This window comes from Pleurodeles waltl, chromosome 5 (genome assembly GCF_031143425.1).
Source record: "Pleurodeles waltl isolate 20211129_DDA chromosome 5, aPleWal1.hap1.20221129, whole genome shotgun sequence".
Classification (NCBI taxonomy): domain Eukaryota; kingdom Metazoa; phylum Chordata; class Amphibia; order Caudata; family Salamandridae; genus Pleurodeles; species Pleurodeles waltl.
In genome coordinates this window covers 680,869,298-680,889,244 of record NC_090444.1, presented here as the reverse complement: position 1 = coordinate 680,889,244, position 19,947 = coordinate 680,869,298, and the positions used below count along the sequence as shown (strand labels likewise).

At 41.6% G+C, this 19,947-nt stretch overlaps 1 protein-coding gene across 1 annotated transcript in view; it reads right to left on the bottom strand.

Annotated features, from left to right (window-relative positions):
* Positions 1 to 270: 270 nt before the first annotated feature.
* The window catches only part of CALHM6 (calcium homeostasis modulator family member 6), a 29,626-nt gene continuing 9,949 nt past the window's right edge, over positions 271 to 19,947 (bottom strand). Inside the window, exon 2 of the mRNA XM_069234566.1 lies at positions 271 to 2,664. Within this exon, the coding sequence (XP_069090667.1) occupies positions 2,245 to 2,664 (420 nt within the window). The 3' untranslated portion in view covers positions 271 to 2,244. The remainder of the gene's footprint in view (positions 2,665 to 19,947) is intronic.

The window sequence follows — 19,947 nt, the reverse complement described above, 5'->3', positions numbered from 1 at the left end:
CTCCCACACCCTACTGTGACATTACACGATGCCCCAGCTAAGACTGGCAAAAGACCATCCTGACAAATGGCATACATTTACTCATGCTGTAATTCAGAAAAAAAACTGAAGACCCTGGTTAGAAGAACTTTCCTTGTGAACAGTCAAAAGCTATTATGATGCATAAACAGACACATTACAGCTAGGAACTGGGTATAGTGAAACATTTCACCCCTTCCATACAATGATCATTAAGCAGACATCTAGCATTTAAAGCCTTGGACAGTTACATCTGCATACTCATATTTATTGGTGCTATTAGTCGAAAATTATTCCCGTTGTCAAGCAGTATTAACAACTGTTTCTATGCAGTGTTTAACCCGCTCTCTATTTCTTCCACAATTTCCTATTCAAAGCACCTTGGTGTCAGAGCTACACTCCACAATCTATCCTGCACACAGCGGCAAGTCCATTTAGGTGCCCAGAGATATCCAACATACTCTATGCATAGGCCAGCCCTCAGTTATGTGTCCTTTAAGCCATAATCCTCTACATCACAAATGTAAGATCTTCCAGTTTGCAGAATTCCCAAGGTAACTCCCAAATTGAACTGGAGCTCCTGATCAAACTGTTGCAGGAACACCAACTCTCACAATGACTAACATTCACATGGCAACGTACAGTAAAAGATATAAACATGAACTGGACAGTTTAATAATAAAAATCGCGAAATCCGGGTGATATGGAGGAGTTCCCAAGAAAGAAACCTGAGGACTCTCTCCATACTTGGGGCGTGGATGGACAGGGCCAAATACCCATATATTTATTCAGACTAAGGAAATCTAACAAAAAATTACCCACAAAAGCATAATCCTTCAGAAAGGTGACCTCCATACTACTCATTTCAATAACTGTCAAGCAACACCTTCAAACTCAGTAACGCAAAATTCTGGCAACGTTCTTTTGGCTTGCACTTCTGTAAACTGTAGGGGTGGAGGAGCCACTGAAAGCTCGAGTCAAATGCTTGGCTCTGGCTCAGCTCAAGGTCATTTGGGAACCTCGAACCTAAAAGAGACAAGCTTTTCTAGCAGGCAATGTGCACTGCTGACCACGTATCAGTGGGAGCTGGGTTCACATCATGGTCTCGGCTCATCATACTTTGAATCCCGGCAAATCTTCCTGTGTTGAAAACACAAACAGGACAAGTAACATGGTCTTTATCTTTTATGAAGTGCTGTTATGACCTTGGGCAAGGTTTGCACTACTATGGAAAACTACCCAAAATAAAGTGTGGATTCTGCCCCTCGCCCTCACTCTCATTTCATATTTTAACAAATAGGCATAGAACATTAATCTTTGGTGCCCGAAAGATACCAATATTGTGGCTGCATTGCAGTGTGAAAGTGGAAAATTCAGGATCAATCCCAGGTTCCCTGCTTGACCAAATCGTTCGATTCTAGGCAAAAATGTTATTTAATTAACCATCCTTTTTTTCCCACTATCACCTAAGAGAGCATCTTAAAGAAGATGGTTTGTGCCCGCAAAGACCTTTTGTACATCTGGCCCCTACTTTCACCCTACTACAACAATTTTATCAGTGCCTGAACATTACCAGTGAAGAGATGGGGAACAATATGGGGACAAATATACAGAAACAAAGTAATCAGAAGTACAAAAAGGTGTTTGGTATCAAATGTAACATACTTTATACATCAAACAGCAATAAGATATAAAAAGCCAAAAGGCTAAATCTTAACACTATTTTTCTGGAGTCTGAGAATTAGTAATCATAAGTCTAAACTGGTAAATAAAAGATGAGAAGAGGGTGCCTGATCCAGGTTAAGGCACTTATTGGCAATTTGTCACCTAAAAGGCCACGCATTACCCATACAATCTAAATGACAGGACAAACTAAAATAAGCAATTTATAAAAAAGGGAATGTAGAAAAGTCGAATACTAGGCCCATAACGAAGAATCAGTAGGAAGACTTGTCATGGTCTGAGTGCGACAATTTGAACAACATTCTTGACACAGAGTCTGCACACAAAACGAAAGCAGGTAGCAATCAAGTTGGAGAATATTTCAGTCAAGATGAAGAAACTTCATGGGACATTTGCCCGTGTACCATTCACATATGAGGCACATCCAAATGTTTCAACATACCTAAATGACTTAATACAGCAAAAAGATAATGTTGAGTCCTGAGGCAATGTGTTTAACAATTCATGTCTTGTTCTTGCTCCTAATCGTAAACTGTTCTGGTATTAAATAGCAGCCTCACCCATTTCAAGATCATCCACAAATACTAGAACAGGAGATAAAACATCACCCTCTGCGGATCTGATGCTAGCAGTCTGATCGCGGCTATCAACATATTTGTGTATGGTACTGTAGAATTGTCCCTTGGTGTTATAAGCATAAAGAGATGAGATCTGATGCCATTCCCTATTTCCTGGAGTCTGGAAAGGCTCTGGTTTGGCGCACTCAAAGAAACTGTGCACATTCCTCTCTGCCAGTTTGGCGGCATGTTCCTTAGCTTTGGCCTCAAACATCTCCTTCTCCTTCTCCATGTAGATTTTCCAAAACTTGATTTGCAGATAACTGACTGGGGAACGGCAATGATTGATGCATGTGCACACCAGAGCAAATGACATGACGCTGGCGATCAGGATCCAGCCCAAAACCTATAAGATAGATCAAAAGGTTACTGGTATTGAACTTACAATATCAAGTCCTTCCAAGACAGTTGCATTTTTTATTAGGCATTGCAACATTGATACAGTAAATATTGATATTGGGCTTTGCTAACACACACATTCACAGATCTGAGATTTAATCTTGAGGGATATGTTAGACTCCCCAATAGGCATGTTATTCCCTATGCTTGGAGTTCGCTTCAAGATAGTAGTACAATCTAAATGAATGGAGCAGACATGGAGCTACAATTCTCCAGAAAAGATGTACGTCTTACCAGTTCTAATATTGTTTGATCTCGCTGGCCTCCTCAACTTTCAATAGGATTTGTGGTCCAAGTATTTTTATTTGCAGCCTTGGCTTCTCACAGCCAAAGTGCTGCGCTCAACCTTACTAAGTTCTTAACAACACATTGTTCCAAGCTTCCAAACGTGCCTCCCAGCACCTTGTTTTTATCACTTCCCAGGCAGCATTCTAGCAACTGGTTTTCCTCTGCAGTTCCACCCACAGCCCCTTAGTATATTATGGTCCTTACATAATCTGCTGGTGACTCCCAGTCAAGCTCCAATGGCTCCTTCAAAATAAAGACATTAAACTGTGGGACAGCAACATTAAGGACCGAGATTGTCAAAAAAGGTGCGTGGATGGAAGGTAGGGAGGTCAAATTAAGCATGCAGCGTAGAACTCATGGAATATATCTCCTTCTACACCAGAGCACCTGGCCCAAACTTCTTGGCTACAGTGAAAAGAAAGGTGAAGAATTTTAATTTCACACATCCCCTATTGGAGAATCTCACACCTTTATGGCATAAACCTCTTGAACCCGTCAAATGAACAAAGACCCCAGAGATGTCTTCACAATTTGTTTCTCCAACCTACAAATGCTTCACCCTGGGGCATCTCATTCAGATGGGTGTGTGGGGTTCAACCATTCTTATTTTCTGCCCCTTTGTTCTATTATACAAGCAGATAATTATGACCTATTTGTCACTATTAGTATAGTAGGAAAAATGCTGGCAGTGTCAAGCAGCAGTCTGAGGCAGGCACGATCATCTGTCCTTAGCTAAGGCAGGTCCATAAAAGCGTGTGCAAGGGTGGGACTTCATTAAGTCCCACCCTTGGCCATCAAGTGATTTAGGATTCAGCCCTGTAGTGCCCGAGGCTACAAATAAATCAGCATGTCACAACACCCTAACCCAATTCTTACAGAGTAAGAAAAGTGTGGCATGAAAAGGCAAGAGGTTGAAAATAGGAGCCTGCACAGTACATCAGCGTGGACCTTGTGATGCCAGCTCCATGTGTGTCGGAATGAGGAAGTGTTTGTCTATTTCTATCTGTGTCCGAGTGAGAATGATTGTGTGACAATAAGTATGAGAGTGAATGAGTTTGAGACAGTGAATCAAAAAGACAGCATAAGCATTTGAGTTAAACAGTGTGAAAGCATTTGAGTAAGGCAGTGTGAACATGAGACTGAGTAGCAGTGGGACAGTGTGAGCATGACTGAGACAGTGAATGAGAGAGAGTATGTGAATGCTTATGTGCATTATGTATGTGAGTCTGCTGCTGGTCATAGTATACTGAACATAATTCTTGACTTACTGAGGCAACCATGGCAACATTCTACTGCTGGCTTATTGAAGGTAATTCTTGGCATAAGTGACGGGTCACCCATGCCAAAATGCAAGATATGTCATACTGGAGGCAATTCTTGGTATCTGTGGAGTCAATGGCAAAATGCTGGTCCTAGCATACTGAAGATGATCATGGCATGAGGGTGGGCACCCATCTCATATTGGGGAAGAGAGGCTGGCAACTATGACAAAATGCTGTCACTGACATACTGAAGGCAATTTTTGATAAAGGTCACCAATGGTATATGGACTGCATTAATAGCAAAATTCAAGCATTGCGCAGATAATTATTGGCAGAGAAGGGCACCTGTGGAAGGGTGGAATGCTGGTTCTGGTACACTAGAGGTAATTACTTAAGGGAGAGCACCCATATCACATTTTGAAAAACGAGTCAGCTTCTCAGACTTCACTGACACATTGTGAAAGTACCAGAATCATTAATGAGTCTTGTTTGCGAACCTATGGCTTTTTAGAGAATAAATAGTTCACAATAGCGCTTTAAAATACAGTTTGATCACATTTTTTCTCAATCAATCTATCAATCCGTAGATTTGTAGAGCACTTCTTGTCACCTGTGAGGGTATCCAGGCACTTTTCACTATTACTCCACTGATTTTCTGCTGTTTCTTTTATGTTCATTTTTTTTAATTGGGACATCTTTTATTTTTTCATATTCCTCTTTGAATCAAGGGATGCACCATCACCTACATTATTGTGCTACTTCCCTTTACTCCGCCACACATGTACGCAAATAAATCTTCCATTCCCAGGATATACACATCTTCCATCTAAATGTCTTGGTCTATAACTCCCTGAACCTGCTAGAAGAGGTCAGGCTTATTCGCTGGAGTTTGCGTCAAGTGGGCTACCCCACTTTTTTCAAATACCACTTGCCGATGCTAGCATCACCAGATACCTGGTGGCAGCCTTGCCACTAATCTTCCTGATTCTGCTTTAGCATCTTGTCACTTACTAATGTGTTTTATTTTTCATATTTTGTCTACTACAGCCTAGAAACTTGGACTTTGTAGCCCTTCTCTTGAGTACAGTGAAGCATTACTGCACCTTGGTGATGCAACCGAACACCTCACACTGGGAACTGGCGTTGAAGTGTAAACATTATTAATAAAAATCTGTCACTAAAATGTAATACAAAATAATAAACCTAACATGTATTTAAAGGCCTAACTGAAAACTGTGCACTTTGAAAATGTACCTACTTTGGTGTCAGCCACAATATATAGTTCGACATGAAAATAATAATGTCTAAAGAAAATATATTTTCTTTAATAATTTTTAAATATACTGACAAAATAAGTAATAATGATGTACTAAAAGATTTATGGTTTAAATTTATTAGGACATGTTTATTCTTCATGTTTAGCACAAGTTTAAATGCCTCATGTTTTAGTAATTTTCCAGAGGCACGTTGTTCTAAAGAAATGCTAGCTTTACAAAAATAATGTTTCTTCAAGTATCCTGTGTGACTCGCACACTGGAAAAGTTAAGTTCTTTGCTTGATACGGTTGTCTTACCTGCAATGAGATAATAACGTACAAACCAAACAAAGAGCTACAGTGCTCAATGTTGTGTTACTCATGCAACATTTCATTTCGAGTTTCATTTTTGGCAGGAAGAACATTTTATGTTTCAACATAGTTTTAAATGTAATTAATCATGGAAGCTGATATCCGGAGAGGACAAAGGAGTGACAGCTTTAATCCAATCATGGCTGCAGAAAATGTGGAGAGATACATCTGATGCACAGAAAACGGCTGCAAGCTAAACCACCTCAAAGTTGTGACCAATAGAAGTTTAGCTAGTAACTTTTTGGGACTTTAATACAGCAATGTTTCAGGTGATGTAGTTCACTTGCTCTTTTCCCTTGTTTCTTGTCAGTTCCTCATTCTCTGAGATTCCAATTAGTTCTGTTCCAGGTTTTATCTGAGCTAGATGTGTTCCTGTTTTTGCCTAAGATTTTAACAGTTCAGCCATATTAGACCCAACTTGCTGAACTTTTTTCCTTCATGTCCTGATGCTGTTTTCTGAAGACCTGATATTCCTGCGCTCTGCTGACGAAGAATCTGTTTGCTGATCCATTTGGGAGAGGTATCACCAATGTGCATTTGTTTTTCTTGCACGTTTTTAACTTTAGAAAATCTGACCGCCTATTTTAGTTAGCGCCCTAGTTTTCCAAATTAATTTTTGCTTTATTTTCCTTTTTTCATGAAGCCCACACATGCTTTTCGAATTAAAGTGTAGGTTAGGGACGCCTGACCTAAATATGTAATTTTGAAATGTATATTAACTAATTGTGTTTCATTCAGTTGTACAAACTACACGTATGCCATTTCATTTTCCATTGGATTCTGTTGTTCTGCATTATTTTTTGAATATCTTATGCTTATTGTGTTAATAAGATTAAGATGTTTCAGGTGTTTTAGACAGCCTGTGATGTTTTTATATTTCTATCATTTGGTTTTGTGCATGATTTACGTAATCTTAGCATTGTTAATCTAAGGGGCAATAAATGTTTAAACTTTACTAAATTGGTGTGGTGATTCATGGCCACATAGGTCAGGGTGTGTTCAAATTACTGACTCTTATTGATTATTTGATGTCGGTTAGTTTCACAGTGATGATTTCACACTCCTGTCTGAGTCAAAAGGTCTAAGTCGACCTCAGAGGGTGATAGATGTTTTACGCTATGCGTGTCACCTTATCATAATAATAGAAAAGCAAATAAGGTCTGATACATCCACACTGGTGTTCTGGACTACATATGTAGCATTGGCTTTCAGAACACCAAAAAAATGCCACTGCATCTCTATTAACCAAACAATTACAACTGCAGCAGTCTGTAATCAAAGACAGAATGGGATGGAGCTACAGTGCCTCGAGCGTCAATTTCAGAAGGTGTGCCACAACAAAGGCAACAGTAACACAGTTTCGGGCTTCACAGATAATGGCCATCAGAGGGATATGGGCCACTGGCAAAGGCAATCAGAATCCAGGAAGATGTGTATGTATATCCTGGCAATCTAAGTTGTGTTTGTGTACATAAGTGTTGGACTAAGGGGAAGTAGCACAATAAAATAGGTGATGGGCATCCCTGTATTCAAAGAGGAATATGAAAACACAAGACACATCTGAATGAAAAAAAACATAAAGGAAAAAAAGGACAAACGGTGAAAAGAAAATTGTTTTAAAAAGTGACTGAATTCTTTAAATGTGTGTTGAATAGGACACGTCCTTTCAAGGTCCCCCCATAGTAAAATCTGTTTCTCAGTGTTCAGATGTTCATATGTCCTCTTAGTAGCTTTGCCATCTCTGGGCTCTTCAATTACTAGTGACATTAAACTCCATCTCCATCAAATTATAAGTAAGAACTTCCTTGAATTTCATGAGAGGAAAACGTTTGTTAACAAATGTGTGTATACTTACTCCAAGGACAATAATACATAAATGTGCACTGCTGCTGCTGCTGCAAAAAAAAAAACACACACATGGCAAAACAATTTGCCTAATTGTTGCTGCTTTGCACCTTGAAATTTGGCAAACAAACTTACAGAAAGATAGGGTTGGACAATCCTTTATAAAATAATAAAAACACACACACACAAACTGACTGACACTGGCAAAGCCAATAGGTGGCATATTTTTTAAGGCGTGCAGATTGGGAATGTACATGCAGAGCAAACGTCAAACAGGGTACAGCACAGAAAAAAAGCAACTGAAAATGAATGTTACAGAAAATAATGTAACCTTTTCAGTTTTGTTCTGTTTGTTTGATGCTTTTGTGAGAACTCACTCACAAGTGCCACTGTACAGCTTGTTGACTGATTTCTGATGCAAAATAGTCCCTCATTTTCTCCACTGGAGGTGGAAGGACACACACAGATAGGCTATGGAAAAACTGTGAAACTAAAACACTTGTGAATTGATCCAATATTTTTTTAACTTTATTTTCAAAAGGTGCAATTACCAGAAGGAAAGAGTAACCTGGTGCTAAGCCTACGTTTACGCTCACTGCAATGCAGCAATGAGAGAGAAACCGGTCCTAATAAATACATTTTCAAATGTTCCTGGAAGCTCAGAAGATCAGTATTGACTTGTAAAGATGGAAAGAGGGAATTCCAGGCTTCAGCAGTGAGTACCAGGTGTGAATGTTGCAAAAGCGAGGGACGACCAAAATGTTAGCCTCCACAGAACAAGGGGGTTTTTCAGACATAGTGATGGAAGATCTTCCAAGGGTAGGCTTGAAAAGTCCCGTAAAGCACCACGTGGCAGAGGCAAAGTGTCAAAACATGGATTAACCAGGCAGCAGCTTTCTTTAGACATTGTAGCCTTTTTGGAAAAAATGAGGGGTAAGCTAAAATAGGGAGAATCGCAGTAGTCAAATTGCAAAATAGTAAACCATTGAGCAACTATCTTTATGTGACTTACATGGAACAATGGAACATTTTTTTATGAATATGTGAAGCATAAAAAAACAAGTCATGGAAAGCACATCTGTCTGAGTAATAGCTGTACATCTAAAATAATCCCAAGACTGCAGACACTGGAAGAGTGTTTGAAAGAAGGACCAGGTCAATGGTCTAGATAACGTGGGCAACAACTCCTTAACTAAGCAGAGTGGTACCGAAAACCTCAATTTCAGTAGTAGGGATTAATCTGAACTAGTTCATCCAACTGGCCCCACACATGTAGTCTTTAAAGCTTGATTGGAAATCCTTTCTACTGACATCTAACTGTACTATGCGATGTGATTCATGGGCGTCTCAATAGAACTAGATCCCAAAGGTCACCAGGTGAGCGAGATAAATGTAGATTTGCGATCAGAGCTGAGCCCCTGGGGAACCCACAGGAATCATGTTTGAAGTTAGAATAGTAACGGAATAGAGCAACTGCTTGCATACCATCTTCCTAGAAAGAGAACAACCAGGTGAGCACCGTATCTGTCACTTCAATGGAGGTAGGATGGTGTAATAGGATTGAGGGTGGTACCATGTACAATGATGAAAGAAGGTCCAAGAGCACAATTGAGTCTTGGCATCCTTTATCTAGAACTATAGTGTTACCAATAGTGGCTGAGACTAGGATTGTTTCAGTACTGAAGGAAGTGTCAAAGCTGCATTGATGAAGATCTAACAAACTAGAGGATTCTATGAATTCAAATGTTGAAATGTTACATTACTTAGTATAATTTTTCAAAGAAAAGGGGTAGTGAAATAGGCCTGTAGTTGGACATTGGTATTATATTCGGGCATAGCATTTATCCGGAATGGCGTTATCTGTGTTTTAGGAGATTGTTCTAATTTTTATATTGGCAGGAACATTAAGATGCAAGTGATGCTGGTAATAAAATGGCTTGGTAGAACCCATAATATGCACAGAAAGTAACACTACTACTTTCTGGCCAAAACCAACTTTAAAAGAAGAAAACAAGCAAGCACTTCATTTCCCATCATCCATCTAAACTGGAGCGGTCATCACTGCAGTTGACATCATCCATCCATACAGGTAGTGACACCCTGGACAAAACATCATTAAAAAAAGAAGTAAGTAAGAGGACTTAATTTCCCATCATCCACGTGCACACGAAATGACATCACTGGTTTCCTCCCAAAACCATCATTAAATGAAGCTAACCGGAGGATTTTATTACCCATCACCCATCTTATGCAAAATCATCTTTAAAAGAATAAACTAGGCAACTGAACCTCATTTCACATCATCCATTAACACTAGAAGAGACATCACTGGTTACCCACTAAAACCATCTTTATAAGAAGAATCCAGGCGTAAGGACTTCCTTACCAATCCTTCTTCTGCACTGAAAATGATATCATTGGTTTCATGACAAAAACATCTGTGGAGGAGAACGTCAGGAAAGAGGACTTCTTTTTCCTATCATCCATTTGCACAGGAAGTGATATTACTGGTTTCCTGCTAAAACCATCTTTAAAATAAGAAGCCAGGGAAGAGTCATCCATCGCTACAGGAACTGACATCACTGTATTACTAATCTGCAAGAGAAATTATATCACTGGTTTCCTGCCAACCCAATCTTTTAAATGAAGAAATCAAATAAGGGAAGTTTATTTCCTATCATTCACCTGCATAAGTCATAACTGGTTTTCTGCTAAAAGCATTTTTGAAAGGAGAAGTGAGGCAAGAGGACTCAATTTTCCATTTTCCATTTGCAGAGGAAGTGACATCCCTTCCTACTTTGTCACTACTTCAATCAAATCTTCAGGGCCTCTGATCCCCAGTAAACAGCAGAGACAAGTTCATTGCCTGTTTTGGGTTGTTAGGGTGCCTTTAGCCTACTGGACAAAACAAACTCAAAATAAAAAAACAAAGAAATCCACAAAATAATAAAACAGACTCCCGCTTCAACCTCACTGACATACTCAGATTGGTACAGCATTCACACAAATAACAGAATCCAAACGCCACATCATCATCCTTGGCTTCTCAACACTACCAGCAAACAATGCAAACCACCCATTCCCCCAGACCCTAATGGCCTAGATAACTGCTGGCCCGTCATGAACATGCAGTCATCTGCAAGCTCATTGAAAAGCTAGTTTATATTCAACTCTTAGATCACATTAAAGGTAACCATCTCCTGCATGACTACTAGTCTGGCTTCACATCATGCTCCAGCTTGAAGAACCCTACATCACACATCGTAGAGAATGCCCTCCTGATCACAGATGAAGATAAGCCCTGCCTCCTGATAGAGCTGGACCTCTCAGTTGCCTTTGACATAATCAACTATTCCACCATCATATGTATGATGAGCACTGAAAGGGACCCACAAGCAATATCCTTCATTGGTTCTCCACATACTTTTTCAACCAACACCAGTTTGTTCCCGTAGTCACATCCAGGTCAAAAAAGATCACTTTAATCTACTAAGTCCCACAGAATTCCATACTGTACCATGCCTACTTCAATATTTACACTGAGCTGCTTGGTTCTCTAGTAGCAGATAACAGCACCAAGGTTGACCAGAACGTTGATGTTATCCAACTCTACTTGAAATTCTCTTCTTCTTCAAACATCCAGCACCTTAAAGACTGCTGGTACACCTGAAAGCCCGGATGCCTAGTGCCTACATGAAGCGCAACCAACCAAGACAAAATGTCAGTTATTTGCGGAGAACAACAAACAAAAAATAGTACAAACCTGGACCAATGGCATGAACTCAGACTGCTTCAAATCCCAACTTGCACTGAATGCCAACTCACTTGGACACCAACCTCACTCTCAAGGAACAAATCGCCAGAAATGTGGTACCGGCTCTCTATTCTAAAGAAAGAGATACTCTTTATTCCACAAAGAGACTTCTGAAATGCTGTTCAAAACCTGCACCTCCTAATGGCACCCTACACACCCCAGAACTTTTCAAACAGAGCTGAAATACATATACTCAAGTCACCCCCACCCGGATGGAAGCACATTGGCCCACCGCCAGCCCACAACATCTTCAAAAGCAAAAATCATCATGACCAGCACCCCTGCTCATCTTGCAGAGAAACTCACCATCTCTGGTGGTTTCCAGGACACCCGCAATCAGTACAATATCAAGCTATAGACTGAGAAGTATAAAAACAAAATACAAGGCTGCAGGCTGTTTCTATCCATGCGCCTATGGCCTGGAACAACAATTCTGTATCCATCCAGACTACCGAAGGCTGCTCTAATTAAGGGAAGAGATGAAGGTGCACTTGATTAAAAACACTACATCACAACACATTAGGTAATGCATATTTCACAAACCAGCTACCTCTCCTATCTCTTGTTGACTTTATGCTTGACTTGGACCTTTTACAGCTGTGTCCTTGGTATAGAAATACCATATATACATAAATATTAAAAGCAATACACAAACAGGTAACTAAAACTAGCTCTCCAGCACAAGATGCGAATAATAAAGTCTTAAACTAGTAGCTGAAGGGTCTCAAATAAAACAAAATAAACACTAGCTATAGGAGACTGAGCCAAAGTTCCTGAAAGCTAGTATATAATAAATATATACCTGTCAATAATAGAGCAAAGGCTACACACTAGAAACCTAAAAATTGGGGTAAATGTATTTTGCCTTCTGAGTATCTAAATACAGTAAGCATAATGTGAAATTAGTTATGCCATGCTTGATCAGATGCAAATACCATTTGCCCTGTAACATAAGCAGCACAAATGAAGCAAGTGCACTGCACTTCTATTTTTGAAGCAATGTACATTTTTTGCAGTACCAACCATGGGCTACTAAAATGTTAAAACACTACTCATGAGAGTTCCTCTCAGAAGTCTTTGAAAGTGTAGAGGTACAAAAACATCAGTATTGTTATAGCAACAATGTAAAAAGGAACCCGTTTTTGAAGGATTTTATTGCACTTGAGATTTCTGCCCTGAGTTTCTCAACACACTAAACCTGAATGCTAAATGTTCCACTTTTTGCCTATTATCAGGGCTAAACTGGGGAACCCAAAGCGGCACTGGCAAAAATGCTCATACCAGCTAGCTCCCTTTGTCTCCTTCTCAAATCTCTGTCTTTCCATCCATCTATTTCCTTTCTCCTCCACTCCTCTCTCTCACATCTCCCTCTTTGATTGCTTTCTCTACATTCCCTCTCTTACTCTATCACTTGAAACCTCCCTGTGCCTTCTGCAACTAACTCGAGGAGCTGGGGATAGTGACAGAAGCAGCAGGATTGGCCCTAAGCTTTCAAAAAGGGCTTTCAAAAGCTCCAGCCCACCTGGGAAATTCCCTGTGGAATAAAATGCCTTGTCCGTCCCTGCTCATTATAGTGGACATGAAGGTTGAGGGTCTTAAGATGACAAGAAAAGAGAGAAATCTGTTCAGGTGACTCATAGGTGAGAGAGATGTGAAGCATGTGTGCAGGCTGGGAAGACATGAGAAGCTCAGACAGCGTGAGCAAGAACTATACAGAGGAGCATGTAAAGGGCGAGTGGGTTCAAATGCTAAATGGCTGAGGTGAGCTACAGCCAGAGAATGTCCTCGAAAATGCTACTTTTGCAACGTTTACCTTTTGGGATGCTAATACAGAGTAATGGGAGGATTTTCAGAGAACAGGACCTGAACCAGCAGGGGAGAGGCTACCCTAAATTAAAATAAGGTAGATTTAGTTTATTGACAGTCAGCCCCTTGAGAATAAATATCCCAAGACCCTTTGTTAAATACAGGGTGAATTTTTGATTTGCTTTGCATTCCGTCCATCATCTTTTGTTCTTGCATTTGTCACCCCAAGTGGGAAGGGTATGCCCAGACGTAGGTCCTGTGCTTGCTATGTCACCAGATTCAAGCTGGCCTGGCTGATGAAGGATGATACCATGAAACCAGTCCCAGAATGCTTGTTTCTGGTCCAGGGAGAACTGGCCTGGCAGTTCGGACTGGACTATTCCCATGGGGAACAGGGTCTAGACTGATTTGCATATGGTTGGGTCCAAACTGGAATGGCAGGCAAAAAAAACTGATGGATTAAACCCAGACCTGTGACTGGAAGTGAATGTTTGATTTGCTCTGCATTCCGTCCATCATCTCTTGTTTTTGCCTCTGTTAAATAGGGTAAGGCATTGGCAATTTACCGTCTCCAAAAAAGGAAAATAAAACTTGGTGACCTCAGGAACATTTTGGATCTAATTTCCAACACTCCGGGATCAGTTGGAAGTTTACTATTTCCAGATGTCACTTGTTAGACTTTTCATCCTTGGCGTGGTCTCCCTTAACTTTTTTACTCTGTTTCCCAGGATGTTGATGTGTGCTGGACTCGGTTTTTGCTATTTTTGTTACTCTGGGCACTTTACCACTGCTGACCAGTGCTAAAGTGCAAGTGCTCCTTTACAAAATGGGTATGTAATTGGCTTTTCCATGATTGGCATATTTGATTCATTAGTAAGCCCCTAGTACAGTGCACTAGAGGTGCCCAGGGCCTGTAAATGAAATGCTTTTAGTGGACCTGCAGAACTGGTTGTGCTACCCACATAAGCAGCCCTGTAATCATGTCTCAGACCTGCCCCTGCAGTGTCTGTGTGTGCAGTTTTAAACTGTAAATTTGACTTGGCAAGTGTACCCACTTGCCATGCCTAAACCTTCCCTTTTCTTACATGTAAGACACCCTTAAGGTAGGCCCTAGGTAGCCCCAAGGGCAGGGTGCAGTTTATGGTTATGGTAGGACATATAGTATTGTGTTTTATATGTCCTGACAGTGAAATATTTCTAACTTCGTTTTTCACTGTTGCAAGGCCTGTCCCTCTTATAGGTTAACATAGGGGCTACCTTTAAATATGATTAAAGTGTGGATTCCCTTTGGGAGCAGATGGACATGTGGAGTTTGGGGTCTCTAATCTCACAATTTAAAAGTACATCTTTTAGTAAAGTTGATTTTAAGATTGTGTGTTTGAAAATGCCACTTTTAGAAAGTGAGCATTTTCTTGCTTATACCATTTCTGTGACTCTGCCTGTTTGTGGATTCCCTATCTGGGTCAGTTTGATAGTTGGGCTGGCTGCACCTCACACTAGACAGTGACACAAAGGTAGGCTGGGGTGTTGTCTGCATTTCCTGATGAGCAATCTGTGCTAACAGGGAGGGGAGGAGTGGTCACTCACACCTGAAAGGGCTGTGCCTGCCCTCACACAATGCAGTCTCCAAACCCTGGTGAGTGTCTGGGGCCTGGCAAGGGCAAGGCAGGATTTCACAATCAAGAGAGACTTTGCTTTGAAGTAGGCCTACTTCAAAGGAGAAAATGGGTATAAGAAGGGCACCCAAAACCACAGACTTTAGAACACTTCAGGAAACCAAGATAAACCTCTGCCTGGAGAAGAGGTGAAGAGTTGAGGAAGAAGAGCTGCCATGCCTGCAACTGTGCTTTGTGGAGCTATCCTGCAGTTGCTGCTTCTGCCAGAGTAAGAGGGAAAAGACTAGACTTTGTGTGCCTTCCCTCTTGTGAAGATCTCCAAGGGCTTGATTTAGAGCTTGCCTCCTGGTGTTTAAAGTCTCAGGGACAGCAAAGACTTCTCTCTGCCAGCACCTGGAGTCTCTGGAGAGACTCCTACCCTGCCCTGAGGTGCCCATCCACTTCCTGGGACCCTGAAAGGAGAAGTTGGCAGCCTAAGAGGAAGAAATCCACGCATAGAACGCCCTGAGGGGAAAAGATCGACGCAACTCCGATCTGTGCCTGAAAAATCAACGGTCCGCCGGCTTCGCGGCTGAAAATCGCTACTCGCCTGTAATGTGACCGAAGATCGACGCACGGAGCTGGAGAAACGACACGCAGCATCGCTGAAGGAGGCTGGTGAGATCACAACCCGCACTGCGTGGTTTTCGGATCATCGTGCGGCTGGATTTCCGGCGGAAACACCGCTGGGCATGTAAAAACAACGCAAGGCCTGCCCGGACCTGAGAGTGCTGACCGGATCGACGCATCTCTCTCCTGCGGAGAGAAGAAACGACCCACCTGACCTGACGAAAGGAGAAACAACGCAAGGTCTCGCCTGTGAGTGAAATTGACGCATCACAAGCCCTTTTTGACACACACTCGCTCGTGCGGGTTATTTTTGACACACCCAAGGTACATTTTCACGCTAACAGCGTTAGTGTGTGTTTAAAACTAAATGAAGACTCTTTTTGCTTTTTAATTGATAACTTGACTAGTGTAGTGTGGATTTTTGTCATTTTGGTCTTGTTTTGTTTAGATAAATATTTCCTATTTTTCTAAACCTGTGTTGTGTTGTTATGTAATGATTTCATTAAGATACTGTGTGTGTTGGTACAAATACTATACACCTAGCACTCTGCAGTTAAGCCTACTGCTCGTGCCAAGCTACCAAGGGGGTAAGCAGGGGTTAGCTGAGGATGATTCTCTCTTACCCTGACTAGAGTGAGGGTCCTTGCTTGGACAGGGGGTAAACTGACTGCCAACCAAAGACCCCATTTCTAACATGACTATTGTAACCATAATTTAAGAGAAAAAAGAGTGAATTTGATACTTAATTGCATTTTATTAATCCAGGGCATGGTGGTCCAGGTGGTCATAACCAATCAATTCAAAACCATTCAACCACTAAAGTATGATGAAATCATTCTCATGTATAAATAAAAACTGCACAGTGGCCTTCCCAGGAGACATGTCATTGGTGCTCATTTACTGAATCAAGCCTGTTTTGTTTTGAAGTAAACAGCAGATGGCTTATAGGACTAACGAGAACATGATTTGTCCAAGGTCAAACAATTTTGTCAAGTAGAACCAAAATTGCAACACAGGACTGTTTGCTTCAGTCTACATCTTTCCCACCATACCACATTTTAGTGAATAGAGGGTAAACCTAGGCCCTCAGTCCTCCAGTGGTAATATCCTATACTTATGGGGTTCCAAATCGGTTTTCTCATCACATACTTACTGTCAGTATTCAGTCTGATTCCAAGAACTTCGACATTTTAGAAATGAGAGCGTAAAGGAATTTATTAAAAAAGGTGAATGAATGCCCTACTGTACACACTTTGTTTGCTCAGGAGGAGGGGGGTGGAGGGGATGAGGTGGGCACATGTTTGCCGATAATGGAATAGGGAAAAGAAAAGATTGTTAGGGTTTTTCTCCGGGTATGGGGACCAGACAGTAGTTGGTTGCTGGCCAGTATTGATAGTGGATACTGCATTTCCTATTGGTGTCCCTGGGCCTGTAATTCTATTTAATTCCAGATTAATTATTATGTACCTGATTGACTTTCGAAGGGTAAAAGTGAGGAGCTGGGGCCAATTACAGGAGATGCTAGACAGGTTCCAGCTCTAATACAGTATCACACAGTAATGGCACTTGATAAACTGAATGCCTGGTCAGATCTATGGGGGTCATTATGACCCCGGCGGTAGGTGATAATGTGGCGGTAGTACCACAAACAGGCTGGCGGTAGATACCGCCACATTATGACATTGGCGGGTTGGCTGCAGTGCACAAAATGAGGTCCAGAATCAACCAGATTTGGCTTCCAGCCAGCGACAACCTTTCACTGAAACGTTCACAGATCCTATCCAGAAGCATCTCTGATCATGCAAACCTCCTCTTAGAAATGGGACACCCTCAGGGCACCCTACGGCCTATGTGGCTGATCAGTATAGAGAAAGGTGCGGAAGACATTGTGACGCGAAGGGTTAATTAGCTTGAACAGTGTAGATGAGCGTGATGCCTGCCGAAGCCAGAGCAACGTGGAAGAAATTCACGATGTTGGCTTTCAAGCTTGTTTTCTTTTGACATTCCGTAGATAAACTTATTTGCAGCTGCATGTGTGAGAAACAGGCTGTGAAGGAGATTCAGTCTCATCCTTGAGAACGAGACCACAGTAAAAGATGGAATGAAAACAATGGCCAGGGAATGGCAAGGCAGACAAGAGACCTGTACTGATAACATAGCTAGAAAATACTGGAAGGGGGAAGAATCCAAGCTTCAGGTTATTTAAACACTGAAAGGTGGATGAGGGAATTTAAGCTTGCAGATGGAGTTATGAAACTGTCATCTTCAGACCCAGAGCTGCCTCCCTGTTTTGCTGTTCCAAGACCATGGCGCTCGAGGGGGAGAGAGGTCCAAGCGGGTGGTAGAGGGCTTCCCAGCATTCGTGGACTAAGTTAAGTTCCACCCAGGGATGAAAGGCTTTTTGTTTCTCTGCTCTATTATTATGATTGATTATTATGCTTGCACTGTGTTTATAATCTGAGAAATTCAGCTTGTTTATAGTTTTTCTTCCTTACTGAACATCGTAGTGTGAGTCTGCCACAGTAATTGAAATATGCATTTTGGTGTGCAGTAAATCAAAGCTTATCTGAAGTATTTAACTCGTTTATATTCTGCTCCCTGAACATCGTAGTGTATCACATTTTGGTATACAGTTATTCCAAGTTTATATCTGTCAATGAACTCTTTGCTCATACGTATACATAGATACTCTTTGTAGTGTACATATATATGAATAGATGCTTTTCATTGCTATTCTTATTCCACTATTGTTGATGTGCTAAATGCCTTCATTTACCTGAAATTATAGTAAAGCTAAATTGTATTCATAATTGGCGTGTGGTCCTTCATTGAGCGTCCTTATTGACTTATACCGAACAGGTGTCAACCACCCACCTGGATAAGACATTTGGTACTAGAAGTGGGGCTTAAGTCAATAATGCCTTTTTGGGGACGTAAGAAAAGTGAGGCAGAGAGCGGAAGACAGCATGGGGCAGAAGCCAGATCCATTCCCGGGTGGTTAGCAACTGACCCGTTCTCTGGTGTGGCAGGGCTCCTGAACCGGTGGGCAACGCCGCTGTTATGGGAGGCATTAGATGAGAAAGTGACTCCCCTTTTAGTGGAAGATGCGGTTGAGAGTGTGAAGCTAAGAGGGGCGAAGCTGGAGCTCAAAGCAGCAGGGCAAGTGGGATGGCTTTTCCTGTCTGTGCTCCGTACGGTATACAGGAAAACATTAACACAAGATGCAGAAATAAGAAAACTGCGGGATGAGGTTGCAGCCTTGCAGGAAAGGCAGTTACTTATGAAAGAAACTATAGAAAGTGCAGTGACTAGAGGTGATCAAATGGAGGCAAGGTGCACCACATTAGCAGTTCGAGCAGCAAAACAGAAGAGTAGGCAGAAGCCTAAAATACCCTCAGCTGTGCAAGTGAGGGCATTGGTACGCAAAGAAAACTGGGATCCTTGTACTTGGGATGGAACAGTTTTGGATAATGATGATGACTGGAATTGGGAGGATGAGGTGGAAGTACGTGTAGCAGAACTAGGTGGAGTTGAAAGTGGAGAAGGACGTGCAGGTGAAATTGAAGGTGAAAGGGGAAGTGTAATGGAGGTTCACCCACTCGTGCAGAATAAATCAAAGGGAGTGAATGGTGGGCAAATACAGAATTCACGTTTGGTAAGAGATTATACACAGAGTGAATTGTTAGAAATAACTTGTATGTTTAGGCAGATGCCTGCAGAGCCCTTGTTTAAATGGTTGGTGAGATTGTGGGACACTGGAGCAGATGGTACATATTTATCACCAACTGAACTTTTGAAAATGGGATCAGTAACTAGACATGCTATGTTAGGGCAACGGTTACGAGGTGCACAGGGGCAACAAGCCTTCTCTCTAATGGGTTGGTTAATGGAAGGAGTGAAGCAATTGTACCCAACTGCTATAGATGTGGAGGAGAGTTGGGGTCCTTGGCATACGATTTCAGCGGCAAATGAACAACTGCGAGAAATGGGGATGCATAACGCAGTATACTCCCAACAGTTTTTAGGACCTGATGTTGAACCCATGACAGCAGGGATCAGGGCACGGTTAACCAGAAATGCCCCTCGACATATGAAAGGTGCCTTGTTGGCCCTTCTAGGACCCGCTCAGGGAAGACCAGTGGGGGATGTGGTATTATTAATGGCACAATTAGAAGGGCTTGATAGACAAAAATCAGCAAGAGCAATGGGGCAGGACAATAAGTATAAGGGAGGAAAATCTACAATAAAAGTGACCAGACGACAAATGTGGATAGATTTGTTGAATGCTGGGGTGAAGAAAGAGGAGATAGATGGAAAGCCTACCCCTTATCTGCTTAATAAATGGAAAGCATTGCAACCTAGA